This window comes from Arabidopsis thaliana, chromosome 5, assembly GCF_000001735.4.
Source record: "Arabidopsis thaliana chromosome 5, partial sequence".
Taxonomy (NCBI): Eukaryota; Viridiplantae; Streptophyta; class Magnoliopsida; order Brassicales; family Brassicaceae; genus Arabidopsis; species Arabidopsis thaliana.
In genome coordinates, this window is record NC_003076.8 from 3,031,383 (window position 1) to 3,044,658 (window position 13,276).

Consider the following 13,276-nt stretch of genomic DNA (forward strand, 5'->3'; position numbering starts at 1 on the left):
TCCTTCAGATTTCTTTCTAGTTTAACGTTTGATAATTTACGTTGAGATTTAAATGTAATTATCAAATTAACTAAAGATATAACCTCCAATCAAGTTAGATTTTAAAATTTACAAGTTTAGTATATTATAAACAAAAATTCAAAATTTTAACTACATTTATATGTATAAAATCTGTAATTGCAGAATAGACATAAGAGTCTTGAAACTGGTGATATAGTGTTTGCTAATACCAAACCTAACCAAATCAACATATATTCTAATCTCCAGATTAGTGTTTGGAGCCGATTGCTTACTAAAATTAGACTATTAATCGTATACTCCCTTTGTTCCATGAAATTTGATGTTTTAGATTTTATTTTTGTTTCATAAAGATTGATGTTGTAGGTTAATAATATTATTATTTTTGTTAATAACCAATAGAGAGAGGAGAGAAATAAGACTTATATTATTAAATTAACAGAAAATAATATAAATAATATAAAAATTACTTTTCTTTGTGTGAAAAACCCAAAACATCACTCTTTTAGGAACAGAGGGAGTATAAAATAAGAATCCAAAAACAAAATAAACAATAATTCGATATTAGGAAAAATGAAAAAAAAAGAAAAACTAAGAAAACAACAATTACCAACCGCAAGTCAAGAATCAAGATCAATAGCGTGAGACGGACCTAAACACATTAAACCAATACATAACCGGGGTCTTAACCGGACAATCTATTATAATCTCCTTATCTTCCCTAATAGAACCGTAATTACGAAAAAGGACAGTCACAAAACTCCAATCTCTCTCTCTCCTCTCCGTCTCTGCGCGCATGATCCCCCCCATAGTGTTCCACTACGCACCGCCCGTGACTCTCTAATGGTCTGTGACTTGTAATCCATCTCTCCTTATTTTTATTTCAATTTTATTTCTTTCCAAAATTTTAATTAATTTCCACACACACACACACCTATACATATATATACACACACATTCGTCTCTAATGGCTTCTTCGAAACTCCATCATCATCCTCACCGCAGAAAATCCCCAATACGTTGCTTCTGTCTCTTAATCATAACCATGTCCTCCATTCTCATCCTTCTCTTCTCTCTCTTCCTCTTCTCCTCTCCCTCCTCCTCCTCCCGTCACCACCACCACCACAATTCCGGCGACACTTCTCCGGTCAATCCTTCGTCGTCTCTCGCCGCTCAGATCCGTCTCGCTTGTAACGCAACTCGTTACCCAGACCAATGCGTCTCTTCCCTATCCGAACAGGGTCGGGTTCCTCCGGATCCTAAACCAATCCAGATCATTCACTCAGCGATCTCATTCTCATTCCAAAACCTCAAAACCGCCCAATCAAAAATCAAGTCTATTGTAGACTCGTCCGTAGGGAATCTAAACCGTACAAACGCCGCGAACACGTGTCTCCAGCTTCTCACTTACTCCGAGCACCGCACTCAATCGACGGATCAAGCTTTAACACGTGGCAAAATCAAAGACGCTCGAGCTTGGATGAGCGCTGCTCTAGTGTACCAGTACGATTCATGGTCAGCGCTCAAGTACGTCAACGACACGAGCCAAGTAGGTGAAACGATGTCGTTTCTCGACGGACTTATCCACGTCACCAGCAACGCGCTTAGCATGATGGTATCGTACGATAACTTCGGAGACAACGTCGCGTCGTGGACTTACCCAGCAACGGAACGTGACGGGTTTTGGGAAAAGACTGGGCCTGGTTTGGGCTTAGATCCGAGTACAGGGCTTAATTTGGGTTTTCCTTCCGGTTTAAAAGAAGACGTGACGGTGTGTAAAGACGGAAAATGCGGTTACAAGACGGTGCAAGACGCCGTTAACGCTGCGCCGGAGGATAACGGAATGCGTAAGTTCGTTATAAAGATTAGCGAAGGAGTCTACGAGGAGAACGTTATTGTTCCGTTTGAGAAGAAGAACGTTGTGTTTATCGGTGACGGTATGGGCAAAACGGTCATTACAGGTTCGTTAAACGCCGGTATGCCTGGGATCACTACGTACAATACTGCAACTGTCGGTGAGTGTCTCTCGTAACTTTTTAATGTTAAAGCAACATAGTTTTTTTGTATAAATTAAGAGTTGAAAGTTCATAATTTTAATATTGTTATTAGAGTTTAGATGTAGATAAATATTATGTGGTTTAAGTCTGGTCACGTGAAAGAATACTTTTTTGATGAGCTATTCCAAAATGATAAGCATATTAATCATTTTTTTTTGTTAATTGTAATAGTAATGCCAAAAGTGAATTTATATGTGATTTGAATGTTTTGTTTTGTTTAGGAGTGGTAGGAGATGGATTCATGGCTCGTGATCTAACGTTCCAGAACACGGCGGGACCAGACGCTCACCAAGCGGTGGCGTTTAGATCCGACAGCGATTTTTCTCTGATCGAGAATTGCGAGTTCCTTGGGAACCAAGACACTCTCTATGCCCATGGTCTTCGTCAGTTCTACAAAAACTGTCGTATCCAAGGAAATGTTGACTTTATCTTTGGGAATTCAGCTGCTGTCTTCCAAGACTGTGAAATCCTAATCGCACCGCGTCAAATTAACCCTGAAAAGGGCGAGAAAAACGCAGTCACTGCCCAAGGAAGGATTGACCCGTCCCAGTCCACGGGTTTCGTGTTCTTGAACTGTTTGATTAACGGAACAGAGGAGTACATGAAGCTGTTTAAAGCTAACCCTAAGGTGCATAAGAACTTCTTGGGGAGGCCATGGAAAGATTACTCAAGGACTGTGTTTATAGGTTGTAATTTAGAGGCTTTGATTACTCCTGATGGATGGTTACCTTGGAGCGGGGATTTCGCGCTCAAGACACTTTATTACGGTGAATCTAAGAACACGGGTCCGGGATCAGATAGGTCACAAAGGGTTTCATGGAGCAGTCAGATACCGGACGAGCATGTTCATGTGTATTCGGTGGCTAACTTTATTCAGGCTGATGAGTGGGCTTCGATGTCTGCTTAAATCAATCTTTAAGACTATAAGGGGTTTAGGAATGTTTTAAAAGAAGAAAACCATCTCATTGTAATTTAGTTGATAAACTGTTTTAAACATAAAAGCAAACATTGCATTCATGTTATATCAATTGAGAGTTCATAGTCTTAGGACTAATTGAAGTAAAACAATAAAGTTTCAAAACTTGGAAGAAAGCAACTTTTTTGCCTATAGGTGTATGCAGGGAATGATTCCATATATAGCGTGTTGGGCTAAAATCATAAATGTGTATGGAGGAGGATCTCAAGTTGCGTTTTGCTTGACGTTAAAGCAGAATTTGTTGTAAGAAAACGAAATCCCCAAAAGTTTTCAACGAAGTAGACATCATCATCATCATTATCATTATCACCATCTCAATGGTTTAGAGATGGCTGTAAAAGTCAGGAGGATGATGCAGGTCGCAGAAACTGGTAAAGGGCAGGTAAATAAACATTAAATTCAAACAAGAGTAGGTTTCAAATGGAAAATCAAGTTGGGGTTTTAGGTTCTGTTAAGTAGTTCACCTAAAGATAGTTAACTAGGTAAAAGGTCCATGCATTAGGTACATAAATTTTACTGCTTTTGGTCGATCATAGGGCACACATTAAGAGATTAGCATCTCAAACTCTAACCTAATCTTGTAGGAGCAAGAAAAAGAGAGTAACATTTTTTACTAACAGTTTAGTTCATAGGTAGATAGGCAAAGAAAGAGTCTCTCTAAGCCTGTTAATGTTTTCAAGAGTACATTTTCAATGTTCAAACAAATGAAAAAGCTAACTTATTGTTTGCCTTCTGTAAAAACATATTGTGGCATATGATAAATGATCACGAAAATACATTTTTGAGACAGAGACAAGATATTTGGTGAACAGAGGGAAATTGCTTATGCCACATTACAGCTCAGAATCAGGGATTTTCTCCTCCTTAGGCGGAGCGAACTGCCTGGTGAGCCGAGATCTTTCCCATGGGTCCAATGGCACTCGTTGCGGTGGTTGAGGTGTTGCTGGTTTTGATTGCCTAAGCTCGTTCTCTCTGTCAATAAACCTATCCAAAGTATCAAGTATCGACCAAATTAGTTCACCAGAAAGCTTCCAAATCATTAACACTTCTTATTTGATCTAACATGGAGATATGAATGTAAAACCAGAAAGACTGATAAAGAAAAGAAACTAGTTTTACTCGATATAGGCCATAGGAGCAGCATCACCAACTCGTATGCGAGTACGTAGCAGTCTTGTGTATCCACCAGCTCTATCTCTGTAACAAATAATATATATCCAGATAATGCAAAGCGCTTAGGCAATGGACTGTTAAAATGATGCCAAAAGAATTTGAAGACTCACTTGTATCTATGTGCCAGTTCTGTGAAAATCTTGTGAAGGACATCATCTCCTCTCACAAAACCAGCTGCTCGCCTTGCAGCAGAGAGTGACCCCTATAAATTTCATCACCAAGATGAAGTTATCATACATAACGAGCTAACACCTCTATCAGACCATATAGTACTGCTGATTAGAAATGAGAAGAACTTAGTAGGGCTTAAAAGCTGGCACATATAGTGTGATACAAAAGATGGAATGTTATCAATCAGTAATCGAATAATATGAAACTCTTTGAGTTCAACAACAGTATCAAAGACATGAAGGAAACATAAAAATACCTCTTTGCCGAGTTGAATCATATTATCAGCAAGACGACGAACCTCTTTAGCCTGCAAAATCCATTTTTTTTCTTTAGCATATAAATTTGCAATCAATAAATACCACTACACACGTTTCACAGTGAGTATAAAATAGCTCAAGAATCGGAATTTGCTATTAAGGAGTATCCTTTTTCCACAAAACAGACATTAGAATCTGATGAAATTGAGTTAGACGTAGGAAAATGGCAGATTCTATAAACCCTAATTAAACCCTGACAATGGGAGAAAGAGAATCAGTACAATACCTTAGTGACAGTGGTCTCAATACGCTCGTGCTTCACCAACTGAGAAACCATAGTCCTGAGTGATACCAACACTTCAAAAATCAAACGATTTCTATCTAAAAAGAAAGTGAGACGTAGCAAAAAGAAAAGCTGGAGACTAAACCTAAGCATGGACATACGGTGACCCGCCGGCCGACCAAGCTTCCTGAACTTCGTCATTTCTGCGTCGGAGAAGTGATCTCTGAACAGAGAGAAGAACCCTAAAGGAGGAGGAGAGACTGTAACTCTGTGAAGCGCCTACTGGGTTTGGGCTTTGGGCCCATATATATCCTCTCTTTTTTTTGGACAAAAGGGCCCATATATCCTACAAACCGGTTTTTGACTAATTCTGTTCTAAACTAAAATTTGGAATCTGCCTCAAAAAAAGTTCCAACAGATTTTGGTTGCTGAATATAACTAAGAGAAAGCAAATTAATGTCTCACGGAAACACGAAACAAATAAAAATTGGTCCCAAACATATGAAAGCTACAGACGAGTAGGAAAGTTCACATAACCAAACTAACACCATTAAACATAAAAGTAGTTTACTTCAGTTGCTTGTTATCCAAGGCACCTTCACATCCATCAGCATCATTCATCAGTGAGTTATTCTCTCTTATGGCTTTGAGACAACTAGAAGCAGCTCGAGTGGTGTGATGAGGGTGAATTTGCAAGTGTCCCCAAAAACAACAGGATACTCCTTGCACAAACGTTTCCATCCACCAGAGAAAATTTGACCCCTCTCTTTTACCACAAAAACAACCTTCCATGTCTTCTCCCCATCTGGATGATGGATCTTGACCCTTGTTTTCTCCTTCGGCATATAATTTCCAAAAGGTTTCGGGATCGCCTGAAAAACCAAACCAATTTTGTTCGTCAATCATTAACATATCAAGTTTGACACAAAAGCCAATATCAGAAACTGTGTGTTAGTGCTCTTATCATACCAGGGATTTGATGTATGATTTCGAGATAAAGATTTTGAATCCTGCAACAGAAGAGGAAGGTTCGCCTGCATAAACTCTCTCCTTACTAACCACTCTCTCCGTCCTCTTGGAATTTTGGGTCCTCTCAGTCCTCTTGTAAGTTTGGGTTTCCTCAGCTTTCTTCTTCCCAAAGTTGAGCTTCCTTTTGTAGCTGCCTCCTCTATTAGTTTCAGCTGCTGTTGTCGGGCCACGAGACCTCGAGTCAGAAGACACCAACACCTCTTCCTCCCTCTTGACATCTTGTTCTGTTTTGACACGACCTGTTTCATCATCAAAAGTATGAAGAATCAATGTCTTTAATCCGGTTCACTGTTTCATAATCAGAGAATCAAAATCTTACTAGAAGAAGCGAAAGAGGCTCTGGATTGCGGAGGTTGCATCATCTCCTTGCCATCTTTGTTGAAGATTTTCACAGTGAAGCTCATCTGTCCTTTGTGAGTGAAGGTAAGAAACTCGTGGTCTCCCAAGGCATTGTCTATCACGAACTTCTCCCATCCAGACTTCTCCATGAAGTAGAATCTCGGGTTCTTGGAGATTTTTACTTTCCAAGAGTTTCCCCATTGCACTCTGAACTTCATGTCTCCGGAGAGCTCATTGTCAGAGAAGTTTATCACAAAGTCGTACGGAATCGCTCGCTGTGGTTATATAAAAGAAAGATGAAAAGATATAAGTAAGATACATGTCTGATATTAATATAAAACAGTGAAAAATCAGTGAGCTTTTACACATCCCATCAAGAATCTGAGTACAAAGTTTCAAATCTAACCATGAAATCAGTGAGCTATAACACACAAATGACAAACACAACAAGACGGTGAAAATGAACAGAACAGATCTCATCCACAAGAAATAAAGTACACATCTTCACATTCAGACAGAGAACTGAGAACTAAGAGAAGCACAAAACCATGAAAAAAGTTCCTCAGAAAAGAAAAACAAAAGCTTTTTCTAGACCCATAAAGACAGTTAACGACAAGATTCAAACCTTTAAGAAACCGAAAGTTTAACCTTTCTAGACTAAGCTAATTCAACAACATAAAGAGTTTAGAACATAGTTTACCGTGTCCTCTGAAGACATGTCGGAACGCTTAAGAACTTTGAAGAAGCTTTCCTGCTTCCTCTCTTCTTTGCACCAAAGAAAATCAGGGTTACTTGCCATCTCTCTCCTTTGAAATGTTCTGATTCAAGCTCTCACCTACAAGTTTTGCTCCTTCAACTTGCTCGTCTCTCTCACTCTCTATCTCCTCTCGTAATATTTTTCTCTCTGTCTTGTTGAGCCGTTGAATATGTAGCAAAGCACCACTTAAAATTTCAAAGATATGATTCAATCAAAGTGGTCAAAGTGAAAAAAGCTTTCCTCTCAATACTGAAACTGTAGTACAATTGTGACTTCATCCTTTTTGGATGTGTTCATTTAATTCATAGCATGCGATTATTATGCATAACAGATGAATCTCTTTTGGCGTTAATACATTTCGGTGACTGGAAATAAGAAGTACGACACTAGGCAAGTACTGTAATTATACTTTTCTGTTTAGGTAATGACTGTATTGGATTAGTTCTTCATTTTGATAAATTTATGAAGAAGAGTATAAAAGAAATTATAACTTATTTGGCAACCACTTAAGGTGGTGAAGTTGTCTCCAAGAACATATAAGAAAAAGGTTAGGATTTCATTTGATATCAAACAAAAGTTCAGCAATTGACATTTGCCACATCTTAATCTCTGTAATGTCATTCCAAATCCAATTATTCTACCGCTAACTTCATAATTAAAGGCCATATATTCAGCAGCCCTACATTTATAATTGACCTGTAATATGGCAACAAAAAGAACATCTGATCTAGAGACTCTGTAGAACTGTTAGAATTGAAAGATCAGAGGAAGTGATGAGTAGGATACTCATGTTCATAACCATTGTAGTCATAATAGAGCCTTTCCCCTTTCGATATATCGCGTGTAGCCACTAGAAGAACTCGACATTCGCCGTTTATGCTATACCTCACGCATTTGCAGTTCTGCTTCTTCTTAGCAACCCTGCAACAATCAGTGTGATGTGATGATTCAATGTTATAAACCAGTTTAGTGGGGGGAAAACAATTTTGAATTTGTTGCTTACGGATTGTGATTGTTAATGCCATTAATGAAGCGAGATATGTTTCCAAACTTGTCTGGACAGATAACAAGAGTCTTTGAAGGATCTTCTGATAAAAGGAGAGTCATGATGCTGTCACAATCGTCTTTTTCTCGGTTTTTCAAGTAATCAACATCCCCTGTATATTCAGCTATGAATGTTAAGTCCTTAATAGGACCATCTGCTTCAACTGTGTAACTGTACAAACGGAATAACCAAAGAACATGTTTACAACTCCACTTTGTCATTATGGGAAGGTTGATCGAAGGAATAGAGAGAGATACCCTTCAAGCGGATCAAATACCACAACGAGAGGAGGGCATTCTCCTCGTCTATACATAGATTGACATTGTTCCAATGTCTCTAAATCTTCTTTGCATAGCACCTGCGAAAAGTAAAAACCGAGATAAACAATCAAGGAAGTAACTTAAAATAAGAGAGTTATGGATAAATGGCTGAAAGATTGTTTTTGTTTATTACCTGCATCCCACCTTTCTCTAACTTGGATTGATTTGCAGACCGAGGAGCCATTCCGGGAACATAATTTAAACCATCGCTGTATTTGATACCCAATGCCGTTAATGCAGAAGCAAGTGTTCCCATTTGTGCAAGCCTCTGATCAGGATCTTCTGATGGAACCAAAGGTAAGAGTTTTCTCCTTCTTTTCTTCACTGTCAAAGAGCAAGATCGTCTCCGCTTTCTAGTTTCTTCTTCAAAACAAAGAAATCTCAATCTCAAACACTTGTTATTAGTTTAATCCTGAAGCATCTATGATCTATGTATATGATATGTATAAGTTCTCATCAATGCTTATTAACCCTACATAAGGTGCAACAAAATTTCAAGCATATAATAGGCCAAAGTTAAGCTATTTCATATTCATCTAACTATTTAATCAAGTGAAACATCTCGTCAGATTCATCAACTCAAGAACTTTATGATCATATCATGAAATCCAAAAACAAAAATCGCACCTTGACTCAATTCCAATTTGTCTGTTTGATGAGTATGCTTCTCAATCCGAAAGAAATGTAAAATCTTCTTCTGAGATAACCCTAAACATTTCACCGGACAAGAGAAAAATCCATTTTTTTATTAAACAAAGAACACAAGAAAATTAGGAAATTTAAAAGCGAAGAAACAAAAAATCCATACTTCTTACAGGTCGTTGGTCGGAACAATCGACACAAAGCCAAGTTCCAATGGGGACACGAACAACAATGGGTCTAAGGCATTTCATGTGAAAGCCTCTATCGCATTTGTCACAGAGAAGAAGCTCATCGTCTCCTTCTCCAGAACCACATTTCTCGCAGGTGACGTTACTGTAGCTGTCTTCGTCTTCTTCTTCTTCTTGTTCAACCACAGGGACAGATTTCGCCATTATCTCAGCCATTGATTTCATCTTCCTCGGTGGTGGAGATTCGGAGGAAGGGCGTCTCGCTGGAGCTTTCGTTCGTCGCCTCGATGAGCAAGGAGACGCCGCAGGGGAGGATGCGTTCCATGTGGCCATGACGGAAGCTCACGACGAAGAGTCGCCGGAGAACGGGATATATGATTTTGATTGGTTGGGGCTAATGTGCACCGCCGCGTGTGCGCACGAAAACTGATGTGCGCATCACCTGGAGTGTAATTTGGGATTCTTCCTTTGAGACTCTTCTTTATCGGCTCTTTTGTTTTTTTGACCTTTGACAAATTCAAAATTACTGGTATGTCTTAAAAGGTTTAAACATTGTAAGTGATACTAATAAATTTACAACCATTAAAGCCTTTTAATTGTTACTAAATTTCTTAACTAAATTTTACTTATTTAATTTACTAGGGATTGATATAAAAATTAATACAGTATTAACTATACTATACAAACGTAATTACAAAAATAGATATCTTTCAATTGAAAAAAAATATATGTTGGTGGGCTCAATACAAACACAGTAAACGTCAATTTCGTCAACTGAGCCACCCCAACGCCAAGCCCAACAGTCGGTCCGCCTCATTGGAGGCTCAAGTTCTTTATTTGACAAGCTAAACCAAAGTGTTCTGGTTTGACCAACAATGTAATATTACATAAATCTGAATCTATAAAATACAAAATTTAATAAATTATGTCTTATGGTTTAACATAATTTTCTGTTTCCGATTTAAGAATTTTTCGCCATATTGATTTTCATAATTTTATATACATATATAATATCTTTCAATTGTAAATTTTTATCTTATAATTTTATATATGAATAGTTTTCTCTATTTTTTTCAAGGTTTTTAATTAATAAGAAATTGCGGTGTTAGCGTTAATGAAATAGTTATGGTATAGACTATAAAGAATAATATACATAATTGGAACAAGTGAAATGGTTGTTTGATATATTCTTGACGATGAGAGCAAAACTTTCTTATCATATTTTCTGAACCGGGGTGTATGCTAGGTAATTTTGTGGCTAAGTCCTTTATTAAGGTTGTTGCACTTCTTCACAAGGATGAAAACTTAAGTCTTGCATCGGTGGATGCTTCAAGATATTCATATATGCTCGCCATGTAAGTTTTGCTTATACTAATACTGTTTAAGTCATAGTATTCCAAAAAAATCAAAGAAATAAGACTATTACTGGTCCATCACAATGGATTCCCTTCGAGAAGCCCGCATCGATCTTTCTATGCCTTATGAGTTTTGTCCCTATGAATATGAGGAATATGAAAAACATTCTTGACCTTGCTTCTACTACCGTTAAAGTATGATGTCTCTCTCTTCTCCATGTATCTTGTTACATTCATGCTTGACCAATTTGTTTGTGTTTCATTCATGACCAGTTTGCTTGTGTGTTGTAGATGATGCGTCATTGCTTCGATTATTGGCGTAGTAATGAATTTCCCTTGTTTAAAAACCTTGTTAAACTATCGTTTGAGTCTAAGACGAAAAAAGGTTGGAAAGTTCTTTGGACTCTGATAAAAAGCTCTCCCAATCTAGAAACTTTGATCCTCAAGGTTTGTATGTATAATATGATCTCTTTTTCTCTTTCTCAATTATAAATTTAATCTCGGAGTTTCACTTACTGTGTGTTCTTTTCTTTTCTATCCGTTGTTTCAGGGTTTTCAGTGTGTAAGTACTTGTGGGTATAGCATTGATGGAAATACGTTGAAGGTGTTGGAGTTATACGGGTGTAGAGGGAATCTTAGAGAAGTCGAACAAGTGAGGCTGTTCTGTCGGAAAGTGAATTTCTTCAAGTAATGAAAGTGGAAATTGGTACTAAGGTTGATGTTGACAAGAAATTGCAACTCACCAAAGACCTCCTTCCTTATCCTAACGTTCCTCCAAATGCCAAATCCACTTCTTGTAATCTTTTAAATCCAATTTTGTTTTTGACTGCTCAATCAATCAAGATTCAGTTTGTTTTAGATACAAAGACAACATCTCCCTTGATAGAGCATATTGATAGCTTTACTTTTAATACGATTTTGCCAAGTCCAAACATAAAATTCTGGTTTAGAGTATCAACATTGCAATGATACTAGTACTAAAGAACATTGCAATTTATTCTCAAAGTTCTAATGGCATTGGCCGTGATAACAATTCCATTCACCTTCCAAAAAATCTCTTTCCTTACAACTTGAATTTTTTTTACCAACAAGTAATAATCCCTAAAGAAGTTAATACGGAGGGGGGATAATCAAAACGGCATAATATGTGTCGTTTTGGTTTCGTATACCGAAAGGCAAGATCTTGAGTTCACCTTGAACACCTTAAGAAGATCCGTTAGCATATGCCTAACGGTAAGCGAGCAATTACTCTGTAAAAGTAACAGTATCTTCGTAACGCCGTTAATTCTAATAACGGCATCTTGCGCCTTCTTTTCCTTGAAAAGATAACAGACGCTCCACAAAACCGTAACGGCGTGTTCAGTCGCCGCCGTCGACACTTTCATCAGCTTATTCACCACCGTCTCCACGCACACACCATCACAAATCTCCGATCGACCTTCTTTACAAGACGAAATAGCTTCGAGAAGCTTTAAGCATTTTTCCGTCACTGAAACGCTCGTAGTTGGATCTGTTAACAAACTCGTGAGTTTCGTGACTAGCTTTTCTCTGATTAATGCGAGTTTCACGCGTTTTGAAGACGCAATCGCGATTAATAAAGATAAATTCGCTTCGATTAAGCTTGAGTCGGAATCTGAGCTTATCAATTTAATAATCTCGGTGACCAATCCTTCTCCCTTGGCGATTATAAGCTTTGACTCTGCGTCGACGGCGATAAACTCAAGCACGGCGGAGCAATCGATCTTCAATTTTGGATTCCCGCGTTTAATCAATAGGAAGAAGGAAGTCAAGCAATCACCACCGTTCGTTAAGATCAGATTCGATAACCGTCTCCGATCGAAGATTTTCCGACGAATCATGCTCAGAATCTTCACCGCTTCTCCAACGAGTAGCAATTGAGAATCAGAGAAGTTTCTGGAATCGCTAATGAGATCCACAAGCATCGCTACGAAATCATCTTTCCCGGCGAGAAACTCTCTGTTCTCATCAGATTCTCTCGCGAACCGGAGAATCTTCGAACGAGCATCATTCTCGATCCGGAATCTCTCAATCGCAGCGTTAATTTCGTCTCGCGTCGGAGTATCGGATTCCGGAGACTCAGAATCGGCTCGACGGTTGATGGAGTCGGACCAGTGATCAATGAGACGGTGAAGAGTTAGGTTAGGTACGAATTCTTTGTTCTGAAGAATCTGCATCGTCGCGGGACAAGTATTGTTACCATCATCGAGCCAACGTTGGATGCTAACTCGGTCGTATGTAACGCCGGTGGAGAGACTCACCGGAGATTTCATCACATCAAGTGAAATTGGACATTTGAAGAAACAAGGGACGGTGGTGATGTAAAGATCATCGCTCCTCATGTTTTTGCTCTTTCTTCTTCGGCGAAAACGTTTCAAAGAGAGAATAAATAACAAAATCACTGAGAGAGAAAGAGACGTGACTCGTGTGGTTAGGTTTTAAGAAGATGATGAGTCATGAGAGAGAGTTCAAATATGCTGACGTCAAAATTCACTTTTTGAACAACCTCTTGATACTTTTCCATTTAAAAAAAAATATAATTACGTTATTTTATTTTATGAATCTTAATTTTTTTAAATTATGCTAAGGTTTTAAATAATATGGAGAGACAGTTTTTTGTTAAATTGAGATTATTATTTACAGTAGTT

The 13,276-nt window shown here is 38.2% G+C and overlaps 5 protein-coding genes and 1 pseudogene across 8 annotated transcripts; 2 read left to right on the forward strand and 4 right to left on the reverse strand.

Annotated features, from left to right (window-relative positions):
• Positions 1 to 636: 636 nt before the first annotated feature.
• AT5G09760 (Plant invertase/pectin methylesterase inhibitor superfamily) lies at positions 637 to 3,196 on the forward strand. 2 transcript variants are annotated; one of them, NM_001343067.1, is made up of 2 exons: positions 637 to 2,033; positions 2,297 to 3,196. In NM_001343067.1, the coding sequence occupies exons 1-2, from the start codon at positions 986 to 988 to the stop codon at positions 2,980 to 2,982; spliced, it is 1,734 nt and encodes a 577-aa protein (NP_001331158.1). In that variant the 5' UTR covers positions 637 to 985; the 3' UTR covers positions 2,983 to 3,196. The 2 variants fall into 2 exon arrangements, with proteins under 2 accessions (NP_001331158.1, NP_196538.1); NM_121013.3 differs by having other exon boundaries at positions 993 to 2,033; positions 2,297 to 3,161.
• A 451-nt stretch (positions 3,197 to 3,647) lies between these two features.
• Positions 3,648 to 5,214, reverse strand: AT5G09770 (Ribosomal protein L17 family protein). The gene is made up of 6 exons (NM_121014.4): positions 5,081 to 5,214; positions 4,939 to 4,993; positions 4,652 to 4,702; positions 4,335 to 4,426; positions 4,171 to 4,248; positions 3,648 to 4,035 (listed from the first exon to the last, which is right to left on the reverse strand). Exons 1-6 carry the CDS (start codon positions 5,134 to 5,136, stop codon positions 3,885 to 3,887), a joined length of 483 nt encoding a protein of 160 aa, NP_568216.1. The 5' UTR covers positions 5,137 to 5,214; the 3' UTR covers positions 3,648 to 3,884.
• Positions 5,215 to 5,573: 359 nt separating this feature from the next.
• Positions 5,574 to 7,232, reverse strand: AT5G09780 (Transcriptional factor B3 family protein; the record flags this gene model as incomplete). Its single annotated transcript, NM_121015.2, has 4 exons — positions 7,004 to 7,232; positions 6,284 to 6,578; positions 5,905 to 6,203; positions 5,574 to 5,807 (listed from the first exon to the last, which is right to left on the reverse strand). Exons 1-4 carry the CDS (start codon positions 7,100 to 7,102, stop codon positions 5,574 to 5,576), a joined length of 927 nt encoding a protein of 308 aa, NP_196540.1. The 5' UTR covers positions 7,103 to 7,232.
• Positions 7,233 to 7,595: 363 nt separating this feature from the next.
• Positions 7,596 to 9,824, reverse strand: ATXR5 (TRITHORAX-RELATED PROTEIN 5). Of its 2 annotated transcripts, none has more exons than NM_001343068.1 (6): positions 9,234 to 9,824; positions 9,053 to 9,133; positions 8,559 to 8,785; positions 8,363 to 8,463; positions 8,064 to 8,276; positions 7,596 to 7,981 (listed from the first exon to the last, which is right to left on the reverse strand). In NM_001343068.1, exons 1-6 carry the CDS (start codon positions 9,586 to 9,588, stop codon positions 7,822 to 7,824), a joined length of 1,137 nt encoding a protein of 378 aa, NP_001318519.1. In that variant the 5' UTR covers positions 9,589 to 9,824; the 3' UTR covers positions 7,596 to 7,821. The 2 variants fall into 2 exon arrangements, with proteins under 2 accessions (NP_001318519.1, NP_001078559.1); NM_001085090.2 differs by having other exon boundaries at positions 7,598 to 7,981; positions 8,559 to 8,788; positions 9,234 to 9,779.
• A 933-nt stretch (positions 9,825 to 10,757) lies between these two features.
• On the forward strand, positions 10,758 to 11,301 carry AT5G09795 (annotated as a pseudogene). The gene is made up of 3 exons: positions 10,758 to 10,805; positions 10,902 to 11,057; positions 11,161 to 11,301.
• A 220-nt stretch (positions 11,302 to 11,521) lies between these two features.
• Positions 11,522 to 13,164, reverse strand: AT5G09800 (ARM repeat superfamily protein). The gene has a single exon (NM_121017.3). The coding sequence runs from the start codon at positions 12,968 to 12,970 to the stop codon at positions 11,741 to 11,743; it is 1,230 nt and encodes a 409-aa protein (NP_196542.1). The 5' UTR covers positions 12,971 to 13,164; the 3' UTR covers positions 11,522 to 11,740.
• Between the last annotated feature and the right edge of the window lie 112 nt (positions 13,165 to 13,276).

Bases quoted from the DNA above. Each gene is read 5' to 3' on its own strand.
- AT5G09760 (NM_001343067.1), top strand. From the start codon at position 986: ATGGCTTCTTCGAAACTCCATCATCATCCTCACCGCAGAAAATCCCCA. The intron at 2,034-2,296 runs GTGAGTGTCTCT...TGTTTTGTTTAG, and splicing joins GTACAATACTGCAACTGTCG to GAGTGGTAGGAGATGGATTC.
- AT5G09800 (NM_121017.3), bottom strand. From the start codon at position 12,970: ATGAGGAGCGATGATCTTTACATCACCACCGTCCCTTGTTTCTTCAAA.
- ATXR5 (NM_001085090.2), bottom strand. From the start codon at position 9,588: ATGGCCACATGGAACGCATCCTCCCCTGCGGCGTCTCCTTGCTCATCG. The intron at 8,464-8,558 runs GTAATAAACAAA...TACTTTTCGCAG, and splicing joins TAGAGAAAGGTGGGATGCAG to GTGCTATGCAAAGAAGATTT. The intron at 7,982-8,063 runs GTAAGCAACAAA...TGATTGTTGCAG, and splicing joins GGCATTAACAATCACAATCC to GGTTGCTAAGAAGAAGCAGA.
- AT5G09770 (NM_121014.4), bottom strand. From the start codon at position 5,136: ATGACGAAGTTCAGGAAGCTTGGTCGGCCGGCGGGTCACCGTATGTCC. The intron at 4,249-4,334 runs GTGAGTCTTCAA...TATTTGTTACAG, and splicing joins GAACTGGCACATAGATACAA to AGATAGAGCTGGTGGATACA. The intron at 4,036-4,170 runs GTAAAACTAGTT...TACTTTGGATAG, and splicing joins GCTCCTATGGCCTATATCGA to GTTTATTGACAGAGAGAACG.